Genomic DNA, 20,792 nt, shown 5'->3' with positions numbered 1-20,792 from the left:
AATGCACGTAAGTTAGCTTAAAAATACTTAGGAAGAGAGAAGGGAAAATTCTACAAGAGGGGAACAGCTAATTCTCTATGGTCACAGCTGGCTGCATGGCACTGTGTATCCAGATAGATAATCCTGCTTGTGAAGCACAGGATAATTATAGGGGAGTGGGTGGGGATGACAGTGCTTTGTTCCTCCCTTCCCCACAAGTTTTTGGCTGACTGGAGGCGAGGCCAGGCGGTGGGAGCTGCTGGAGACTGCTTTGGCAGCAGCAGCTCAGAGAGCCCTCCTCCTCCTGCCCGCTGAACTCTGGGGTTGGCACTGCCCGAGCAGCTGGGTGTTACAGTGCAGCCTCCTGCATCCCGTGGGCGCTGCGTTCCCTGGGATGCGTAGGGCTCCCAGGATCAGGGATTGGAAAGATAAGGTTTAGGTGGTGGTCTGGTCTAGGTGGTAAGGACTTAGACCCTTGGGAAGAGAGGACTGGAAGGGAGAGGAAAACCTGTGAGACTTTAAGATAGCGGTAAGGGCTCTGTAATCTGCTCTGGCCCCAGATTAGTCCAAGGATCCATAGCCACAGTGTCTAGAGAGATCAGCAACGCTGTGGGTGTCAGTCTCAGCTGCCACCAGATCCAGCGTTAGCTTCCTTTGGGGCAGAGGAGATTCAGGGAAGCTGTGCTGTCACCCCTTTTCCCTGCATATGCCTTGCTCCACTCAAGTCAGGCTTCAGCCAAGCCTGCTGTAAGCCAGCAGCATCTGAAGTCCTGTGCCCAGTCATTAAAGCTGGTGGCAGAGAGATCTGATCACCTTCACTCTGCATCTACAATGCAAGCAGTTGCTGCTCTTGGGTGATTTGGGGAGAGCCTACAAGAAATGACGTAGAGAAGGTGTAATGCTGGAGGATGCTTGAGAAGTGTTGGACAGATCGAAGATTGTGAAAGCAGAAAAAATGGGGAGCTTTTGTGGAGATTTAAGGGGGGGGGCTGGGCAGAGGATTTTGGTCTGATGGGCAGGAAATGTCAAGAGAAAGCAGATGACAAAGGGGTACTTAGAGGAGGAAATAAAAGGATCTGAGTAAAAGGTAGGAGGAAGCGGGAGAGACTAAGAAATATGAGAGACAAATCTTTAGGATAGGACGGGGTTAGGAAAGAGACTTCCACATTGTGCGGCAGCAAAGAGGGTAATCAAAGTGGAAAGAAGGTACAGTGGAAAAGGGGGTACATTTTTCTGCCAGAAATAGTGTGTCTATCCTGCTGATCACTGAGCAGCAGTGAGTGTCATGTGTAAACTACAGCTGCAAAAGCCATTTTGACAACAGTTCTGATGGTGAAGCTTGTGACATACATGAAGGATCTGAGCTTTAGACTTGAATGCCTTTGGTGCTAGGGTTGAAAAAGTTGCTGACTTAGACTGTCTTGAAGGCCCATATTTCCAAGTGGTACAAACAATTGTCTGTGTTCTGCAATCGCAATTAGGCAACAACAGCGAGCCAGACAGCCTGCCAGGCTTCGGAGCGGCGCTTCTGTCAATTGCTTTGGGGCTTTTCAGGACACCAAGAAAGTGATGCAGAAAAGAAACCCACTGTACTTCTGTACGTTCCAGGAGCTGGGGAAGATCTATCTCAGGACAAATTTTATACTCGTCTCACGTCACCTGAAAATGCCCATTTCCAGGATAGCTGTTGCTTCTACACAAGCAAGCAGAAGTACCCTGGCCTGCTCGTGGGGTGTAAGGCTCATACTAATCTGTGGCTAAGGCAGGACGTGGTCCCTGCTTTCTCTTCTAGAATATCTTGGGGCCAGAGAGATGAGCTCTGTCACAGCTTGCATGTGTCAGTAGTTAGCAGCGTAGAGTCCATTCAGCTGTTTGTGTCCTGGCACATTTTCCACAGTTTCTCCTCCTCCTCCTCCTTCCCACTGCCTCCTTCCCTGGCCTAGAGGCCAGCAGGATTGCCTAACTTTTCAGAAGGCCAGAAGGCACAGTTGGAACATACAGCTGACCTGGGGGGAGAAGCAATTAAAACCACATAGAGTAATCTCATATCAAGATTCCTGCCTTGTGCTCACAGGACTGCAGGCACGCTTGCTCTGCCATCGCTCAACATTTTTTCCAAAGCACACTGATATTTGTGATTCATGCAGGTGTTAGTCCATCATTTCTGCTGCATAATTCTGCCTGTCAGTGTCCTGTGCACTAAGATATTATCAGAATTGGATTTTGGCACCAAACTTTTTCTCTGTTTTTATGTAACTGGACAGGAATGAATTGTCCCAGTGCTCCTGCACGAACTCTTACAATGTGCAATGGGAAATGGTCAAGATTTGTGTGAAATGGATGCATCAAGGGGGAGTGCTTTTGCTTATGGAAATTTGGGGGGAGAGCTGTGAGTGTTTTGTCAGTCTTGTTCAGTCTTTTGTCAAAACTGGCAGGATCCAATATAATTTGTTTATGAGATGGAGGGGGAAGTGGCTGAATATTGTAATTTTCAATCCCTTTTAAAGTCTAAGCTTATGTATTTGTTCTCTAAGTACTTTGATCTTCCACAGCACCCACTTGCCTACAGACGAAGCTGATAACAATCATTTCAAGCTCTTTCCTAGCCTTCTTTCTTATTCTGCAATCCTGAATGAAATTCAACCTTATTCTCCATAAATAACCCAGCTGGGTTATTTCTCATTCCCCAGCTGTCTCCTAGAGCTGGTTCTCTTCTGACCTCTCACTTACTGACTCTCTACTGACCTTGCACTTCCCTCACAGCCCTAATCTGCCAGTGTCTACGCTCCTATTCTTCCTCTGCTCTTTTGCACTATTTCATTTTTTTGAATAATAGGGCCCACCGTTTCCTGAGCTGCACTTCAGCAAATAAGCTTGAACAAGCCCCTTTATCCACAGAGTTCATATAGCGTAGTGACAAATGACTACCGTTGGCAATGATTTTGATGTTTTCACCCCTTCTCCCTGATTCTGTGCTGTGGGTAAATCTGTACTTTCCACTGTATTTTTCTATGGGCAGTAAAAAACAGCACCAATGTTTTCAAATTAAAGAGAAAGAAGCCAATGCCTGTGCCAGTGTCTTGTTTGAATAGCAATTTTTGTCTTTAGTTGGATTTTCATCAGTGTAGCAACAACTCTAGTGATTTCTCAGTGGCTTTTATTAGACTACTAGGGGATCATTCAGGCATTTTGTGCTCACCTCATCCTCCTGTTCAAGGCAGTGTGAGTTCTCATCTGAAAAACTTTCAAATGGAGGCTTTTTTGTTTGTTTGTTTGAAGTTAGGCTGTAGATGGAAATAATCAGAAATAATCTGCCTAGGGTTAATGTGGAAAAACTTTTGAAAAAGGGCAAAAAGGTCATGCACGTCATTTCTGCATGTACCCTTTGTTGTTTTGTTAGTCTATTATTATACAATGTTGAACGAAGCATTTCTCCACCTCTCAGTATTTTTTTGTCTGTCATTTGGATAAACTGAAATATTAATTGAATGGGAAATTGTTTGCCTCCAAAATGGAAAGCAGAGATGTTTTTAATATTGAAATTTTTTGAAATGACACCATGAAATGTACATTCCATCTTTGAGTAGCTGCAAATCAAACCCATTTATTTTACAAAGTAGAAAGCTTAACTCTAGGTGTCAGCACTGCAAACTGAATGTGGAGCTCTGAAAATGAAGTTTTGCTGTCTCTGACTCCTCCAGTGCCACCAGAAATAAAATGCAATAGCAGTTTTGCTGACAGATCCGTTAAGGCTGAAGGAGAGCCCATACTCGTGGTTAATGGCAGAAGTAGGAATTGCAGCATTCTCTTCTTACACAGCCTCTTTCTAGCTGCACTGAAGTGTGTTCTTATTAATGGGATCTAGTAAATGATGTTTAACATAAAGGAAAGAATGAGGACAAGATCCCTCTCCAAACAGCGGACACTGTTTAAAGCAGGTATGTCAAGCCATTCCCTTCATTTATTGTCAAGAGATTATCTTAACTGGGCATCCAAAGTGATAAGAGACCACAGGGAGCCAGTGTCTTTTTCTGGTTCTAACAGGTTAAATTAATGGGGTGGATGAAGTTTATGTGACTATTGCTTATGCTTGAAACTGCACAGTCGCAGAGAGATCAGGGAAGGAAAGACTTGATTTTCCAGCCCTTAGCCCAAGCAATTATGAGATGTAAAGAAAAGCATTTTGACAGTGCAAGCACTGTGGTTATCCTGAAAAAACACATTTATCAAAAGCACTGACTTTTGGCTTTGCATCTCCTAATCTTATAAGGTGCTCTCGTCTGCATCAAGTGATCATAGAATGATAGAATGGTTTAGGTTGGAAGGACCTTAAAGGTCACCCAGTTCCAACCCCCTGCCCTGGGCAGGGACACCTCCCCCTAGACCAGGCTGCTCCAAGCCCCATCCAGCCTGGCCTTGAACACCTCCAGGGAGGGGGCATCCACAGCTTCTCTGGGCAACCCGTTCCAGTGCCTCACCAACCTCAGAGTAAAGAATTTCTTCCTAATATCTAATCTAAATCTCCCCTCTTTCAGTTTAAAATGCCCACACTCCCTCCCCATCTTTCCTGTAGCCCCTTTAGGTACTGGAAGGGGCTATAAGTTCTCCCCAGAGCCTTCTCTTCTCCGGACTAAACACCGCCAGCTCCCTCAGCCGCTCCTCATAAGACTTGTTCTCCAGACCCCCCACCAGCTCCGTTGCCCTTCTCGGGACCCGATCCAGCACCTCATTGTCTTTCTTGTAGTGAGGAGCCCGAAACTGGACACAGCGCTCGAGGTGGGGCCTCACCAGTGCCAAGTACGGGGGACGGTCACTGCCCCAGTCCTGCTGGACGCACTATTTAAGTAGTTTCCTTCTGCGATGTGTCGCTTTTCCTCCGCAGACGCTGGAGCTTATTGACTAAAGTCACGTCTCCGATATTTGCTCCTCAATCCAAAGTGCCATCTGGCCCTCCCTGACCGGCCGTCGCCTCCGAGACGTTCCTCAGCCGGTGACAACAAGCCGTACCAGCGGGCGCAGCGCCTCGGCGGGGCCGGGATGACGGTCCGAGGAGCGGGGCCGGCCCGCGTTGGGCGGCTGTGGGCGGTGGCGCGCGCCTGCCGTTGTGCCGGTGCCGGGCCCGCGGCCACCCGCCGGGCGCGCGCCGGGCGGCCGTTCGAAGTTGGCTCGCGCGGGCGGAGCCGGGGGACGGCCGCGCCATTGGCTGTTGGCGGCTGATTTGCATTGACGTCAGCGCGGGCCGGAGGTCAGCGCCGGGCGGGCGCTTCTATTGGCTGCACCGCTGTCAAGCGCCGGGGCAGCGCCAGCGGGGGCGGGGCGGGGCGGCCGTTGGGAGGGCGGGAGGGGCGGGGTGGGGGCCGCTGCCGCCGCCGCCGCTGCTGAGGAACATCAATAATAACAAGGCGGGCGCAGAGCGAGGGAAGGCGGCTGCGAGGAGAGAGGCATTTCCCCTGCTGCAAGGGACGCGGACACCACGGCCCCGGGAATTAGAGCTCTCGCCGCTGCAACCGTTTCCGCCGGGATGGGACGCTAGGATCGTTTTCCTTCTACTTCTCCCGCTTTTTAATTTTTTTTCCCTTTTTTTAAATTCCACCCTCCCCGCATCATTTCTCTGAAAAAAAAAAAAAAAAATCCCCCCCAACATGGAGGCCCTTTGATGCCTCTGCCCGCCGAGCCGGCTCCTCCCGCGGCTCCGCGCAGCCCTCCGGGCCGTGCCCCGCTTTTCCGCGGGCCGCCCCCGGGCGCTGAGGGGGAGCTCCCCCGCCGCCCGGCCCGGCCCAGCCCGGCCCGCTCCCCCCGCTCCGCTCCCGCGGCGCCCAGCCGGCAGCGGGATGCCGCTGCGGCCGCCGGAGAGCCCGGCGGCCGCCTGAGGGGGAGACGACGGCAACCTGCATGTCACCCCCGCGGGACATGCCCAGCGCGGCGTGAGGGGCGCAGCCGGCTCCTCGGGGCGGCGGGGTGATTCTTCATTTTTATTTTTTTTTTTAAAGATTTATTTATTTTGCTCCCTTCCCCCCCCCACCCCCTCCGCCAAAGCACGGCCCCGAGCGGGACAGCGAGGAGCGAGCGCTGCCTGAAGAGGAGGCGGGGAGCGGCCCCCCCCCGGCCCGGTCCCTGCCCGGGTTAATCGGTAACGCTCTGCGAACCCAGGTGGAAAATGCGCCGTGCTCCGGACTAGGCGGGAGGAGATGGTGCAGTGCCCCCGGCCGCTCTGAGCGCCCGGCCGCGGAGACGCTGGGGTGTGTGTGCGTGTGGTTTGGGGCTCGGGGGGGGGTTCCTTATTTTTGCCTTTTTTTCCCCCCACCTCCTCTTTCTTTGTTTGTTTTTTTTTTTTTTTTCTCTTCCCCAGAAGGAAAGAAAACCCTACCAAAATTCTCAGATGGCTTAGAAAAATTAATAATAATCTGTGAAAATATGAAGTCGACCGGTTTTTGATTTTTTTTTTATGATTTTTTTTTTTTTTTGCTTCCCCCCCACGCCTTCCCTCTCCTCCAGCTCCCCAGCCTACTGCTGAGATTGAGATAAAAAGGACCCCTTTCCTGGAGGACAAGGAGAACAGACACGTTTCTGGTGGTGTAGAAGGGACCGATGGCAATGCTTCAGAGTGTAGCGGAGACGCGGGAAAGAGATTCAACCTGTTAACAAAAAATTAAGCAGGGGGAAAATACCAACGGGAAGGAAAGCTATATATATATATACAATTTAGAAGTATTCCCCAGGTGGCCACAAAGCATGGGCTGTGCTCCAAGCATCCACATCTCTGACAGCAGAGTGGTCTATCACAGTAGCAAAGAGTCTGAGGAGTGCAATTCCCCTCACCAGACCAACACAACCATGTCTCAACAGCAGCAAGGCAACCCCGTCCCAGGATTATTCATTAAATCCTCCAACACATCCACTTATAAGGTGAGGACTAATTCCTCTAAGAAAGACAAGAGGGAGAACAGCCAGAGCATGGAGGCAGAGACCCAGACCAGCAGATCCAGTGTTAAGGTAAAAAGGGTGCTAAACATAAGCACTGTTTCTCTCAGAACAGGAGTTGGCTGTAGCGGTTTAACCCAAGGAGTCTCCCTGCTGAAGCGATAGATTGCGGGGGAGCTTTTCCTGGCTTGAGCTATTACTTTCGTTTATAAACTAATCAGCCTCATGAAACGACTTTACAGATGTACCCAAGCTTCTTTCTTCATGCCACAAAATGAGTTTTGCTAATGCCGGGAAGGAGAGCGGTGTAATCGTCCTCGTCAATCGTTAGAGGCAGGGGCACGGGTCTCGCTTCTGGATGGGGAGGGCCCATCTGTCCACGGGTGGTGGGACTCTGTGTGCCTGGGAGCTGCACTGCCACCGGCTCCTGGACACGTTTGTTTGTGCTGGGTCCTCCAAGTGTTGCTGTTTGTGCTTGTTGTCTTGTTTGGAAGCAGAAGCAAAGCGCAGTCTGAAGCCATCTGCTACCTGGGCTGAGCCATTTGCATACCTCTTCCATTCAGAAAGTTGAAAGGAGAGCGACAGCGGTTTTTGCTCTGGGTACTGATTTACATTCACAACTTGTTGACCTTGTCTGTTGCTGCAAATAGGGTATTTTTTGGAGGTTTTTTTTGCATGTGCATTAGCGTGCATACTTTTATGTAGAGGTACAACACAAGGCTGTATGAAGTCGACAGACACATACTTAAAGAAATTGTAATTTGTGATTTATATTTTTTTTTTTAAAGTGAGAGAGTTAGTGGTGTGGAGTGCTTGCTTGTCTGTTTACTTTCTGTTGATGGCCTCTTTGGTTTTGGGTTGTACTGTAGTTCCTAACGCTATAAGGTTTTGATTATTCCATATTTTTGCATTTTGGGGGGAACTTTCTCTACCGTGTGAAAATAAGTAATTGCAAATACAAAAAAAAAAAAAATCGAATTGTAGCAGCCCAGGGGATATTATATAACATGGCTGATCTGCTCTGGGTTACCGTGATAGGAACCGAAATACACATGCCGTGAATATACTGGCTTGAGATGCAGGCAAGAACTAGTTAAATGTCAAGCATTTTACAGTCTCACAAAAACTTATGATTTGTAGTTTTCTTAGGATTTTCATGTGCTCATTAAGACGGCTTCTAAAGTATTGACCTGGAATAATTTTTTTCAGTACTGTGAGTGATTTTCTTCAATTGTCTTCCTCCAGATATAGTAATCTCGGTTCATGTGAGTCTAAAAAATGTCTAGAAAATGAAGACACTTTGCAAGTAGTGAGTTGGAGGAGGAATTAACAATACCTAAGGCAAAATGTGAAGCTGAATAGTGTTACATTAAACTAAATTTTTGTGTTAATAACACTGTACAGGAAACTGAACTTCACGTCCCTGTTCACACACCATAGACATGCTTATGGTATATTTAACACAGTAACCACAGTAAGTAAACTTTAGTTGTCATCAGAATCCTGACAGTTGTTTTGCCCTCTGAATTTTTAGTTGTGTTTATGATTGCACATTACAAAAATCTAAAGATTCTTAAAATCTAAATTCTGTAAATTTGTCTTCTGTGTGCTTGTTTATGGGGAAAAAACTAACTCCAAAACCTGTTCCCAGAAGCACGCTTGGGAAGCAGTTTTAGTTCTGTTAAATTTTATTGTTCGCTTTCAAAAACTTTGTAAAAATTTTTGTTACTAGGTTTGGATAATTCAGCCAGATGCTATAGAATGATGGTGGTTCATATGCATACTGTAATCTCATTGGCAGTCATTCTGATTTTTATCACTCTCTCATATTTTCTGCCCTTGTCATCACTCTAAGCACATCGATGTGAAATGATGGGTTTTGAGAAATGAGAATGGAATTCTGTTTGTGATCAGCTGAGTACAAAATCTGTTGGACGCTTCACATCTGCATGATTTTCATGTGCAAAATCCTATAATACTCTTTAGAGCTATAAAGCAGCATGGTATTTCATTCTCTGCTTTTATGATTAGTGGGTATAGCATGATCAGATTTGCAGTTCTTAGGGCGCTAGATAAATGCGTTATCTCAGAGATTGTGTTGGAGAGAGGGCTGCGCTATCACTGGAGAGCAGTTTTTGCAGTACAGTGAAGTTGTTTAGAAAGAAACAAAGCGTGAGAACGTTGACGATAAGGGACAGGAGTCTGAAATCACTGAAGCCAAAAGGAGCATCGGGCAGGATGTTGTACTGTTTTGGAGTTAAAAGGATTTTTGATTTGAGGAAGAACTGTAAGAATTAGGGTATTACTAGGAACTATTGCTATTCTTCAGTGTGTAGTACACCCTTTATGGCCCCTGGGATACCTTCATGCGAACAGAAGATGCTACAAACCTTTTGTGCTTTGCCCAATGGTGTTATCATCAGAATTTGTATGAATAGCCAGTAACCTGAGTGAATGGCACTTTCACTTGGTTTCAGGGCACTTTAATTGAAACTCATTCACATTCTTTTGTTGTATATGCACAGGTTAAAGTCAAGGAGTTTTCCTATGTGAGAGCTAAGAACAAAGCTTGGCCCCTGTGTAAATCGTATTTTTTCACTTTGGCTGGCATTAGCATTAAGTTTATTAAAATATGTATAACAGGTGGTGCAATAACTTTTATTGAATTGGTTTGTTAGCTATAGCGCACGTTTTTCAAGTCAGAAAGTGTTATAAAAAGAAATAACACATGCTAACTGTAAAATGACATTATATATATTGCTAATAACCCCCCTGACTTAGTCTGGCTTTATGTTTATGTCTTATTATATCTTTCTTCTTGTCAAATAGTAGGGGATCATTTTCGGGGTGTGTGGTGTGAGCATACTATATTTTGTGTTTTTCATCAGTTGACAAAACGTAGCTAAAAAAGTTAACCTGTTCTTTCCTAATATGGAAAAACCTAAGTTTATCCATAGCAAATTTGCAGAGCAGTCCTGAAAGTCTGTGTGTGCACTGATAAATGCCATAATACCTATTTCTGGTATATATGAGTATGGTGATAGTATACGAGAAATGGAGGAGCCATTTTAATAAATCATATTTGGTCATGGCACCTGTATCTCCCTCCTTAATTAGTAATTTCATACGTAGCTTTAATTTGAAAATTCATTAGCAACTTGGAATCCAAGTGCTATATCTAAAAAGTGGACCACCCATGAAAACTCTTCCCTTAATTTTTTGATGTATCGACTCCACAGCTTAAATTTAGTACTTTTCCCAGTGAAAGACGAGCAAGACTTAGAAACAGTGACTGAAGTTTGATTATCCAGTGCTACATTAAGAATATCAAATGACACCCAGTACTGTTGCAAAGGAGAGTTTTCCTGTGGTGTGGTTTTTTGTTTTCGTTTTTTTTTTTTTATTTTTTTTAGCTGTAAAAATGTCAGGAAAGTGGACTCAGAATTGTGATAGTCTATCTTTTCATATATATTAGTTATGATTTTTTTTCTTCAGACATTTGTGTTGTTGAATCTGTGGTGAAGGTACTTGGCTTTATAGAAATCTGCTTAAACACCTTTAGAATAATACCTCTGTTTAATCTATAGCATAAGTGGAGTAAATGCTGGAATGGTATAAGGACTTCATGGGCATTTATTTTAAAAATTACTTGGGTATTCATAAGCATATGCTGTCCCAACATCACGTGTGTGTGTCACTCTAGTACAGTGCACTAGCATACACTGTAGCACATACATTGCGCATTTATTTTGCCCTGTCATTCTTTTACGTACGTGAGATTTCCTTCCTCTTCTCTTGTGTAACTCTCCCTGTCATGTATATTTAACGCAGAAATATGTGCATTTGGGTACACGGGCATCAGAGAGTAAATACAAACTTCCTTTAGTTTAAATTAGAAGTAGTCCTAAGCCAGCAGGGCTAAATGTGAAATAGCCTTTTAATTTATCAGCTGATATGGCACAGCCAGTTTAAATCCACGGCCCTACAGCCAGTAATTTTTCTTCATTCAAACCCTGAGAAATTGCCTGAGCATTTTACAGTCACTGTAAACCAATGGTTGCATAATTCTGCATACAGGAGGCTGTACGCTATACCGTACCTGCAGTGCTGAAGTGGATCTCATTTCAGCATTTAACAGCACATTATTTAGTCTGTTAAGCTGTCTGCTCTTTTCCTGCCTGTCTGGTAATTCCTTCCCCTTGGAACACATGAGCTCTCCCTCCCTTTGAACCTCCCACACAAAGTGTCCGTGCTTCCACTGAGGCCATCCACCCTCTCTTGATTCCTCCCTGTTCCCACTGAGACTGTCCTCGATCATTTCCCTGACAAACCTCCCATCGCTGCTTCCCTCCTGCTTCCACTGACGTCAGCCCTCCTGCACAGAGATCCTCGCTTCCACCGACGGGATCCTTCCCACGCCGAGAGACACAAACTTGCCTCAATCTTGACGGCTTCAGACTTTCAGGCTGATGTTTTTTACGCTGCTCTTGCAAGGCCTGAACCCTTTTGTCCAGGGAAAGGGAGTCTAATTTTTAAGTGATATGAACTGGTGTAGCAACATGTGAACTGGGTTCATCTTTAAGTCTATTTTTTATCTTTACCTTTTAATTTCCTGTTGTTTGTAGTATAAACTGGAGAAAAAACAAACTGTAAATCACTCGCAGCATACAGGTGATAGCATAAGCTGTGTTTTCAATTTTTAAAGCATTATTATTGGTACCTCTCCTGGTCACGCAAACCAACTCATGCAAATTGTGTCACTGCCTCTGTCACATAATATTGCCATCCTATTCATTCACACAGTGAATTGTCACACAATTCATTGTGTGACTGAGATGAGCGAGGTTAGACCCTGAATTTTTGGAGTACTTACTGTTGGTAAACAAAAACTTCACAGAAACTCCTTTCACTTGTAAATTCATCTGCCAGACATGGAACACTGACTTCTCTCTGCCCTTTGCATTGTTCTTCGCTGCCCCTGGTCTGAGCTTGCTTTGTGTCTCTTCCCTGGCCATTTTAGGTAGTTAATTTCTAAGCTTTTCCTTTTCTGCCACCCAAGTGTGTCAATAGAGGAAGTATTAAAAATAAGCCTTTATTTCTACAGTTCTAGGTATTTATCATACTGCGTTGTACCCTTTGTATTCTTAATTGTGTGGCTCAGAGTGAAGTGTAAGTACACCCACAGTGAGAAACTTTCTAGTTGCAGAATGTCCTTATAAGCCAGGCAGAAGAATGGGAGCTGATAAACTTATTAGTTCCCTCTCCTTTTCTGCCATTCCCAATATCACACGTGGTGTGAAATTCCAGTGCAGGGTACCAGCATTGCCTTGCTATTTAAGGTGCCAGTAATAAGATTTTGCATCCAACATGCTAAGTCTAAATATAAATATATGAAATGGTGGTTACACCCACTTACAGATACTTCATGTTCAGTGAATTTTAGATCAGAAGATGCTTACAATCTATGAGAATGTGAAGACTGTCTCATTAAGAAAGTTGCTCATACTTCACTTGAAACTTAGAAAAAAATTACTGTTTGGAAACTGTTTTGCTTCCCTTATTGCATCCTTTAATATCTGTTGCTCATGTTCAAGTAAATGTCCGTGTCAAGAAAATGAGAGGTATTTGCATGAGAATTATTTGTAACTTCCATTGAAATTGTTATATCCAACAGTTGCCACTACCAACAGTGATAAGTTGCTGTTTTACTTTAGTTACTATGTGAACTTTTGTTCACATCTCTTGGCTATCACCTTGAGAAAGGACTCCAGAATTGGGTTTATTAAGCGATAGTAACAATATGTTGAAAATATTCCATTTTTGAGCAGATGGAATACCAACCGACTTTCAAATGAGTCCTCAAAGAGGAAATAAATATTTAGAGATACGGACAGCTAAAGCTCTTACTAGCTCTCAGCAAAAAAAGTGAAAGAAACCTAAAGCAAATATGGTAATGAGCAGACTGGCCCCAAGGTGAAATTGTTTCAAGACAAGCTTTACGTAAGTCGTCATTTTGTCAGGGGACCGCAGAAGCACCTGCACACATAGGAGAACAATTTAGCATTGTGTTCTATTTTGGTGGTGTGTATGGATATAATGTGCCCACATTGTAAACTGCTTTACCAGCCATGGATGGAATGAAAACATTGTTCGCAATGTTTCCGAGATTGCACAGAGAGTGTGATTTCATGTCCAAAGCACAGTTTTCCATGTAAATTGCAATGTTTTATACGTCAGACCCATTCATCCAGTGGAGGTTCACTAGGAATTTGCTTGTCCCTGTGACATTCTACGCATTGCTATCAGTCCATTGGGTAAAATAATCAGGTATCTTCGTTTAACCATAATTTAAATTGGCACAGGATGACAAGATGCAAATTGAGTAGCTTTAACGTGCATGACATACTAAATACTTTCATTGCCCAGAGTCAGATTTTTAATTTTTCAAAGGCATCAAGGAAGTCATGTTGTTAAAGCCCTTTGCTTTTCAGAATGATTTCAGCATCCAGCCCCTTTTAGGTTCTTTCTTAAAATCACTGTTAAGGCCAAAATGTAATAAATGATGTTCGTACACATGCTGCAAAATTAAATAGCGGAGTCTCTAATTTGTGCATTCTTCCAGACCATCGCCTTTTACTATGGGTTGAACTGTTGGCCTCAAATCAAACTCCCAGGCCCTTTTCTCCTCTTCCTTGTAAAATTTTAAGTCTGTCACTCTGCATAAAGTAAAAAGCTTGGCATTCTTTAAACCAGCTCCCACATGTATGGTTTTGTTCAGGAGAAAAGACGAGGGCTAGAACCTACCTTTTGAGGTGGAAATACATTGACGTGAATTAAGTTACCTATTTTGAACGTGGTTGATAAGGTGATTTGAGATGGGTTTTGATAGTGGTTTAGAGTAAAGGTAGTCTGCATATGTCTGTAGAGAGTTAATGTCCTTGCAAGCAAAAGAACTTGGAATAAAAAAGGAATATTCAACATTTAAAAGCAATTTTGGGAATAAAATATTGTTGCTAATGAAAAATATTCTCATTCCAGTATTAGGGACTCCCATCTTTGCTTGGAGAAGGATTTGCAATTAGGATTCCCATGTTTGCTTGGAGAAGGAGGAAATACTGCTTTCAGTTTTGCTACTTTATTACATGATAGACAATTTTTGAGTACTAGATCCCTAGAAATTAGGATGGCATATTTTTGTGGGTGTAAAGACAGTCTCCTTGTTGGCCAGATATGTCTCATTCCTGAGTAAAGTAAATGGATGCTATTTCAAGGATTTTTTTTTTTTTCAAATCAGGATATAAATTAATGTTTTTCAAATAATATTTTTAACAGATTTAAGTTGTTTCTGATAATTGGAAATGAGAATTCTTTCTTTTTGCAAAAGCAGAATTATTTTGCACATTCATTTGAAAGTCGCACAGGAAACTTCAAACATTTTATATGCCTGAAAAGATCAAACCTTTTCAAGTAAGAGGTATTTTCCTTTATAAATCAAACATCTTGCATAGCAACATGAACAGCTTTCTGATATTGTTAAGGGAAAAATGGTAACCTTGAAATCTTTTCATTGTTCTTTACATTTCCCAGTTTCCTAAGTAAATCCATACAAAGAAAACACAGAATCACTGGGCAAATATGAAAGAATGACATCCTCTGCTTCCCATTGTTTTTAACTTCAAGTTAGCAATGACCTTTAGCTCCCTACTGGGATGTGGTGGAAATTTTCTGAGGCCCCGTCTTACTTGCCACTAGAAGACGACGTGTTTTTAAAGTTACACATTTACCATATCTTTCTGTCCTTCAGTTTGAGGTTCTGTTATCTCTAATAAAATTTAATCAGACGAATAACCTCAGTAAGCGATGAACAAAGTAAACCTTCTTCATAAGGATTTTGTTTGGAAAAGCTATGCTAATGTTTTAATTAAAGTACAACAAAAGAACCTTGATCAGAATTGAATACAATCTTTCTGTATTTAGGAGTATCTAGACTTTTGCATCGTCAGATAGATGATCTTCTTCACCCATACTGAATTATCAGAATTACGCCTCTTCTGACACCGAAGTATAGAACTCTGTTTTACAATGGTGGTTTTAATTCCAAGTTTTTGAATGCACGAATGTATCTGTGTGATAGGTAGATAGGTCAAGATCAGTGTTCTGCCGTGATGACTGAGTTTGCAGATATGTATTTCTTCTTTTTGGACTACTGTCTGCTGTTTCCTTCAATTTTAAGTGGGTTTTTTTTTTGTTTGGGTGGTTTTTGTGTTTTTTTCTTTTTTTTTTTTTTTTTTTCTGTTCATATAAAAGTTTGGTGTGAAATTCCACAAATGATTGAGGACAACCACACCTACTACTTTGGTAACTTGAAGCAGAAGTGACTTGCCCTGCACACTGCTGCAGTTTAACTGCCTGGTGAAATTGCACTGTTCCATGAGCTGTAACTCAGGGATAAATATCCCAGCGTAGGATGAATATCAGGATGTAAGTCTACAAGTACTGGAATCCAGAGCTCTGCTACACACTGGAGTGTAGATGGCACTGACTTGGCTGGCAAGATATCTGCCCTTTATTTTTCAAAACAAAGCAAAGAATTCTTTTCAAATACTGGAGAGGTTTATTGGTGGGCCAAATTCTGTTCAAAATGACAGTCCTTCAACCCCATTAAAATCTGTGGGCTTGAGGGGTGTACCTGGGGCAGAACTGGGACTGCTGTGGTTACCTCTCACTATGGTAGAAAATAGCTCCCTGTTGGATACGTGATTTGAAAATAATAGTGGCAATAACATTTGTATTAAGGACAAAGTTATTTTCTATCATTCCAGAAAGACATCAGTATAGCTCCAGTGAGCGAGTCCCTGGCTATACTGAAGCTAGCAGCAAAGTTCTTAGAATTTTCAGAACAGCCAGAATTTGAACTCTGGTCTGTGAGCAAAACTTTCCTGTCTTCTCTGAAGCGCAACTAGGGTTTCAGCCCTTATGGTTGGGTCCCATGTTTGCTTAGTCCATAACTAATGCAAAAACCTACCAATAACTGATATTATTAACTGTCTAATGAGGAGAGTAATGGGAGAGCAAACTGATGTTTTTCTTCTTTTTTTTTTTTTTTTTTTTTTTTTTCTTCTCAGCTTCATATAGCAGTGAGGGCTGTTCTCAAGCAGTAGCTGCTTAAAGACTATTAGTTGCTGTGGCTTCAGATCATAAAATGAAATCTGCGTGTCTTCTGCTGTTCTTGAGAGTGGTGACTCTCAAAGTAAAAACTTTTAATTTCTTGGCATTCAAAAGGACTTTTTTCTACATATTTATACCTGTTCTTCACTTGCTTGCTGTTGCTTATACCTGTTGCTTCACCTGTTCTTCACAACACACTTGAAGTGTGTTGGGATGTGTTACGTTGCCTGGTGTTGTGTGAGTTGCGGTGCAGCCGTGTGGCCAAGGCTGGAGATAATGAACTGAAATCAGAAGAACCAGACCGCCACTGTTAGTGTGTGGCTCTTCAGCCAACTCCCAGTGTGTTTCTACTTGAATGCTTGATCTTAACTGTGTGTCGTGAAGGATCAGGGCCGTCATGTACCCAGGAGTGTAAGAGTTGCACTCAGATCAAACTGTGTCTGTGTAACGCAGTGCTTTGTCTCTAACAGCAGTCAGCAGAGCGTGCTCTGGAGAAAGATGCAAGGAATCTATTTAAAGGTACAAAAATGAGAAGAGTTTTTCATGTTCCTCTTCTGGCTTTCGTCTGGACGTACTGATTTCCTTCTTATTTTTCACAATTTTGACATGTAATATGATAATGATATTTTAGTTTTATCTCCTTAAAACTTGGTTGCCAAGTTGAAAAATGCAATAAAAAACCTGTACTCTCGAGTGTAATTTTTGAATGGAGGATTAATTTCCAAACCAGTGTTAGCACATACTTAGCACCGAAACACCATCAATGTGGATCATTTATGTATTTGTTTCTGCAAATACTGTTGCAGGGGCCAAGAACAACTGATGAAAGTGTTTAAAAGAAAGCAAGGGGGATGAAATGTAACTAAACACAGGTATGCATTTTGAAGAGGACTTCATGATCAGAGAAGCTAGTGCTTTTTTTTCCATACATGTGTCAGAGTATCCTGCAGATGAAAAAAAGCTGAGGGTAATGTTGGTATTTTATAGGAAAGAAACATTTCAAAGCCATGCAAAAAGGGTTTTGCAAACCCAAACAGCTTTTGTTTTAACAACTGCACTGCAAGGAAGAGTAAGTCCTGTGAACTCAGACTACTTTATGCTTCCACTGATTCTACTCTAAGTTTTAATTTACTTAGTATTTGTCGTCTTTTTGTCTTTTGCCGTGGAAGTGATCTGCTTTCTGCAGAATTTCAGATGAAAGGGATGTTCTGCTTATACTGTCAATTAGTTACTTTATCATATGTCCTCTGTTCTGGAAATGATGCTTCTTGTTCCTTGCTGTTTAATGCCATGGAGCTGAGATCTGTCACGAGAGCAGTCCGGTCGGATTCAGTGGTAGCGCTGTCAGTCACAGCCCCTTCGCCTAGCAATGACACTTCTTCCCTCAGTGAATAACATTTTACCTTTATCAAAGTATAGAATCTTTTACTTTGGGGCAGCTGCTTACTTTTTAGGAGGGGATTGTTTTTTCTGAAATGTTATGGCAAGTTACAGCTCTTTAAAATGAATGTGTTAGAGCAGCAGCTTGTTGGGAAGCAGGTTTTCTCCCAACAGCAGCTTGCCAAGCTTTTTCACAGTGCCCTGCCTCTGGCAGTGGTACCAAGTAGCAAGAACCAGCTTCTTGGGGATAAGAGAGATTTAGCTTTTATGATCCTTGTTAATAATAATAAAAACTCATGAAACTGCTCAGTGAGGAAGCTGATCTGTCCCTCTCACCCCTGGCTTTGGTGAGAAGGGCAAAGACAGTATTTGTCTCTGAAGGACACTGTCAGCCTGCTGTCTTGGTAGCAAATATTAAAAAATTGAATTTTGCTGGGCGTTCTTTACTGTTGATTCCTAGAGCTAAATATTGAAGTATCAGCTTATGATATTTTACTGAATGAGCCCTGCTAGTGGCTGGCGGGAGGTATAGGAAGTCTTAACGGCTTGTCTGATCCCCAGAGTTAGCCCTAGTCACGGTGTGACCATGGGAAAAACTGCCAGGCACCAAATTTTCAGAGGAGCGTGATGGAAGTTTGCATTTTCTAAAAAGCTAAGCTCTTTTGTGAATTCCTTACAGTGAGATTCATAGCTGGACTGTCTGGACTGTCAAAAAAGTGAGCTGAAATTACCATCTCTTATTTTGCCAATTAAACTAAAAAGGACTTCTTTTTGGAGGTTACATAGCTCTGAAGTTTTCTGCTAACTTTATCTTGGCTGTTCTGATGGCTAAGAGCTCTTACAAGGCTCTCTTGTGCTCTTTGGGCAATATAAACTCTCTTTTGCAGTGCTCTGCTAAGGTTGTGGGACACTGTTCATGGGGTAAATTTTGCTTTGTGGGGTAACCTTGCTTTGTTGGTATACAAAGTCTAAGCAAACTAGAGAATTTTGAGGACTGTGGAAGTGAAATACACCTAGTGCAGGTTCAGGGAATGGAAATCTTTTTCTCCCTTTCTTCTGTGAGCCTTTAAGCTGTGCTAGGAAGTGCATGCTGTGGGTGCTAAGAGGTAGCTGTGATGTTATGTGGGTTTAGAGGTGCCTCCCTGATGTGTTGCACTGCTCTGTCATTGCCTCCTAAATTTAATCATGAGGTCAAGACCAGAGGCCAGAGTAGAGTGTAAGTGGTGGGGTCCAGTGCTTGACTCTGAGGTCGCTACGGGGAATGGTTTTGCTTGTAGGTTGCAGAAGTCTCAGTGATCTCCACAGGGATCTTTACCTAGTTATGGAAGCGTGATTTGTCCTAAAAGGTTGAGACACCTTGTACGTTTTTGCATCCTCAGTTGGAGCAAGGACACTGTCTCCCTCAGTCAGTTGTTTCCTAAAGTGTGTGTTTAGCAATGAGGCCATGTGGTTTCTTGCCCTTTCTCCACGGATGACCTGCAAAGAACTATCATCCCCCACTCAGGAAACCTGATACTTTTGGTCAATGGCCCCTTGCATTTTTTCCCCAGCTAACTGGCATTCCGGCTGCCTGATCAGAGAAGTACACAGTTGCATCCACTTGTTATGATTTGCTGTGCCAGTGCCATTCCGTGTCCTGATAAAGGTACCAAGGCGGTGCGTTCTGTTGAGCGTATCTGAAAGCAGAGCGGTGCTTTCCTGGCTGTGGCCAATCGCTTTGACTACTTTAGCATCTAGTTTCCCCTTACCCCTCTAACAATACAATCAGTAACAGTAAGTACACCATGTGAAATACTACCTGGGAATCTTTAAATGCTTGACTACTATTAGCTTTGTGCCACTTTGTAAGACTTACAAGGACCTGTAAAGTATCTCATTGTTGGTGTGTTTTCTCTTTTTTTCCCCTCCATTTTGCAGAGAGGTGGGTGTGGGTGAAGGGCTTGGCTTTTTTTTTCACCATCCTTCCCAACATTGGGAAGTCCCAAGCCAGCAGGTAGAATTTCCAGGGGATTCTCCTAAAGGAGGGGTCTCCACAGCCTGTTCTAAAATAGTTTAATGATTTTTAAGGTAAACCAACAAAATGTTTCAGGTCGAGGTAAAAGCATGACAGAGGATTGCCAGGGTGAGGGATTATGGCTGACAGCACTGCACTCCTGCTGTTGCTGAGTGCTGCAAGACGTCTTCGTAGCCTTAAGAGTCTGAGTTAAATTTGGGAAACTTCAACGTCTGTACTGAGAAACGAACTGAGGCCAGTGGTAATGGTTTGTTGAAATCCAGACTAATGGATTGTGATTTATTCAGTTTGTTTACTACAGATATTTTTGTACTAGAGCAGACATGAACAGACTGTCCAGAGGAATATGTATGTACAGGATGTTTGCCAATTAGCTTGCAGTTAATTTAAATAGAATACAAACCCCTGACTTGGTATACCCTAAGGTCTTATTTTTTAATCTAGCTTGGACAGGGTCTTTAACATGTGCTAACCTGGTTAAGGCACAGCAAAGACAGTGGTGCGTGTTGAAGTGCTTTATTCAAAGCCATGAACAAGGATGGAAATACATGGGGCTATAGAGCATCTTGGTCTTCCTGATGCTCTCTGAAGTTGTCCGCCTTCATCTGAGTAGGACAAACCGCTTGGATTGTGGCTACCATGTCAATGCACCCATCTGCAGAAGTCAGTACTGAGCACTAAGGGCTTGGACCTTCACAAGAAGGTTTCCTCAGGAGGCTCTCCTTCCTCTCTCCAAGTCATATGTATCTTTCTGGAGGTCAGACTTTCTTAAGAAACCATCACTGACTGTTCTCAAGTGCTTATGCGTCTTAACTTTCTAAAAATTGAAAAAAATTATGAAGCTCCCTGACATCCTGGGACAGCCAGAGGGCTTTCTTTAAACACTTTGTAAAATAGTGCTATCTCTTATCATGTGAGTTCCTAGTTTCTCAGTTCAGAAAAGTACACAGCACTTTCCTACAGTGCATAGCTGGGCACTTCCAGAGCTGCCTGCTTCTCACAAAATTTTTGAAAGATGACTGTTAACTAAACTTGGCTTAATTAAGTTGACGATTTCACAGCTACTTTGAACAGCTCATTAACTGCAGGCTACAGCTTCTTTGCAGCCAAAGCTCCACAATACATCACACAGTGAACCTGCTGACAGGAGGGTACAACTTCCAACTCATGCTTCAAGAGATCAGATTTATTACTGCAGTTCTGCTGCTTCTAAAACCAGTTAAGGCTTCCTTTAACAGATACTGAACATACTTTGATCTGTACTACATAGCGCTGCCTAGTGCAGATACCACTTCACAAGCCAGTGCTGTTCTATGTGTGCTGCCAAGCT

General features: G+C 43.2%; 1 protein-coding gene across 10 annotated transcripts in view; it reads left to right on the top strand.

The window, feature by feature from the left end:
- The window catches only part of PDE8A (phosphodiesterase 8A), a 169,110-nt gene that overhangs the window by 22,906 nt on the left and 125,412 nt on the right, over positions 1 to 20,792 (top strand). For 7 of the 10 annotated variants that reach the window (XM_054215150.1, XM_054215145.1, XM_054215149.1 and 4 more), the window contains exon 1: positions 5,381 to 6,972. The exons of 2 other annotated variants lie outside the window; for them this stretch is intronic. In XM_054215150.1, coding sequence (XP_054071125.1) covers positions 6,712 to 6,972 — 261 coding nt within the window. In that variant the 5' untranslated portion in view covers positions 5,381 to 6,711. Of the gene's footprint in view, positions 1 to 5,380; positions 7,501 to 20,792 lie in introns of those variants that run through there. One more of the 10 variants, XM_054215153.1, reaches the window with a different exon arrangement.

This window comes from Rissa tridactyla, chromosome 9, assembly GCF_028500815.1.
Source record: "Rissa tridactyla isolate bRisTri1 chromosome 9, bRisTri1.patW.cur.20221130, whole genome shotgun sequence".
Taxonomy (NCBI): domain Eukaryota; kingdom Metazoa; phylum Chordata; class Aves; order Charadriiformes; family Laridae; genus Rissa; species Rissa tridactyla.
Note: the sequence above shows the minus strand (reverse complement) of the source record. Positions and strands in the feature narration are given on the sequence as shown.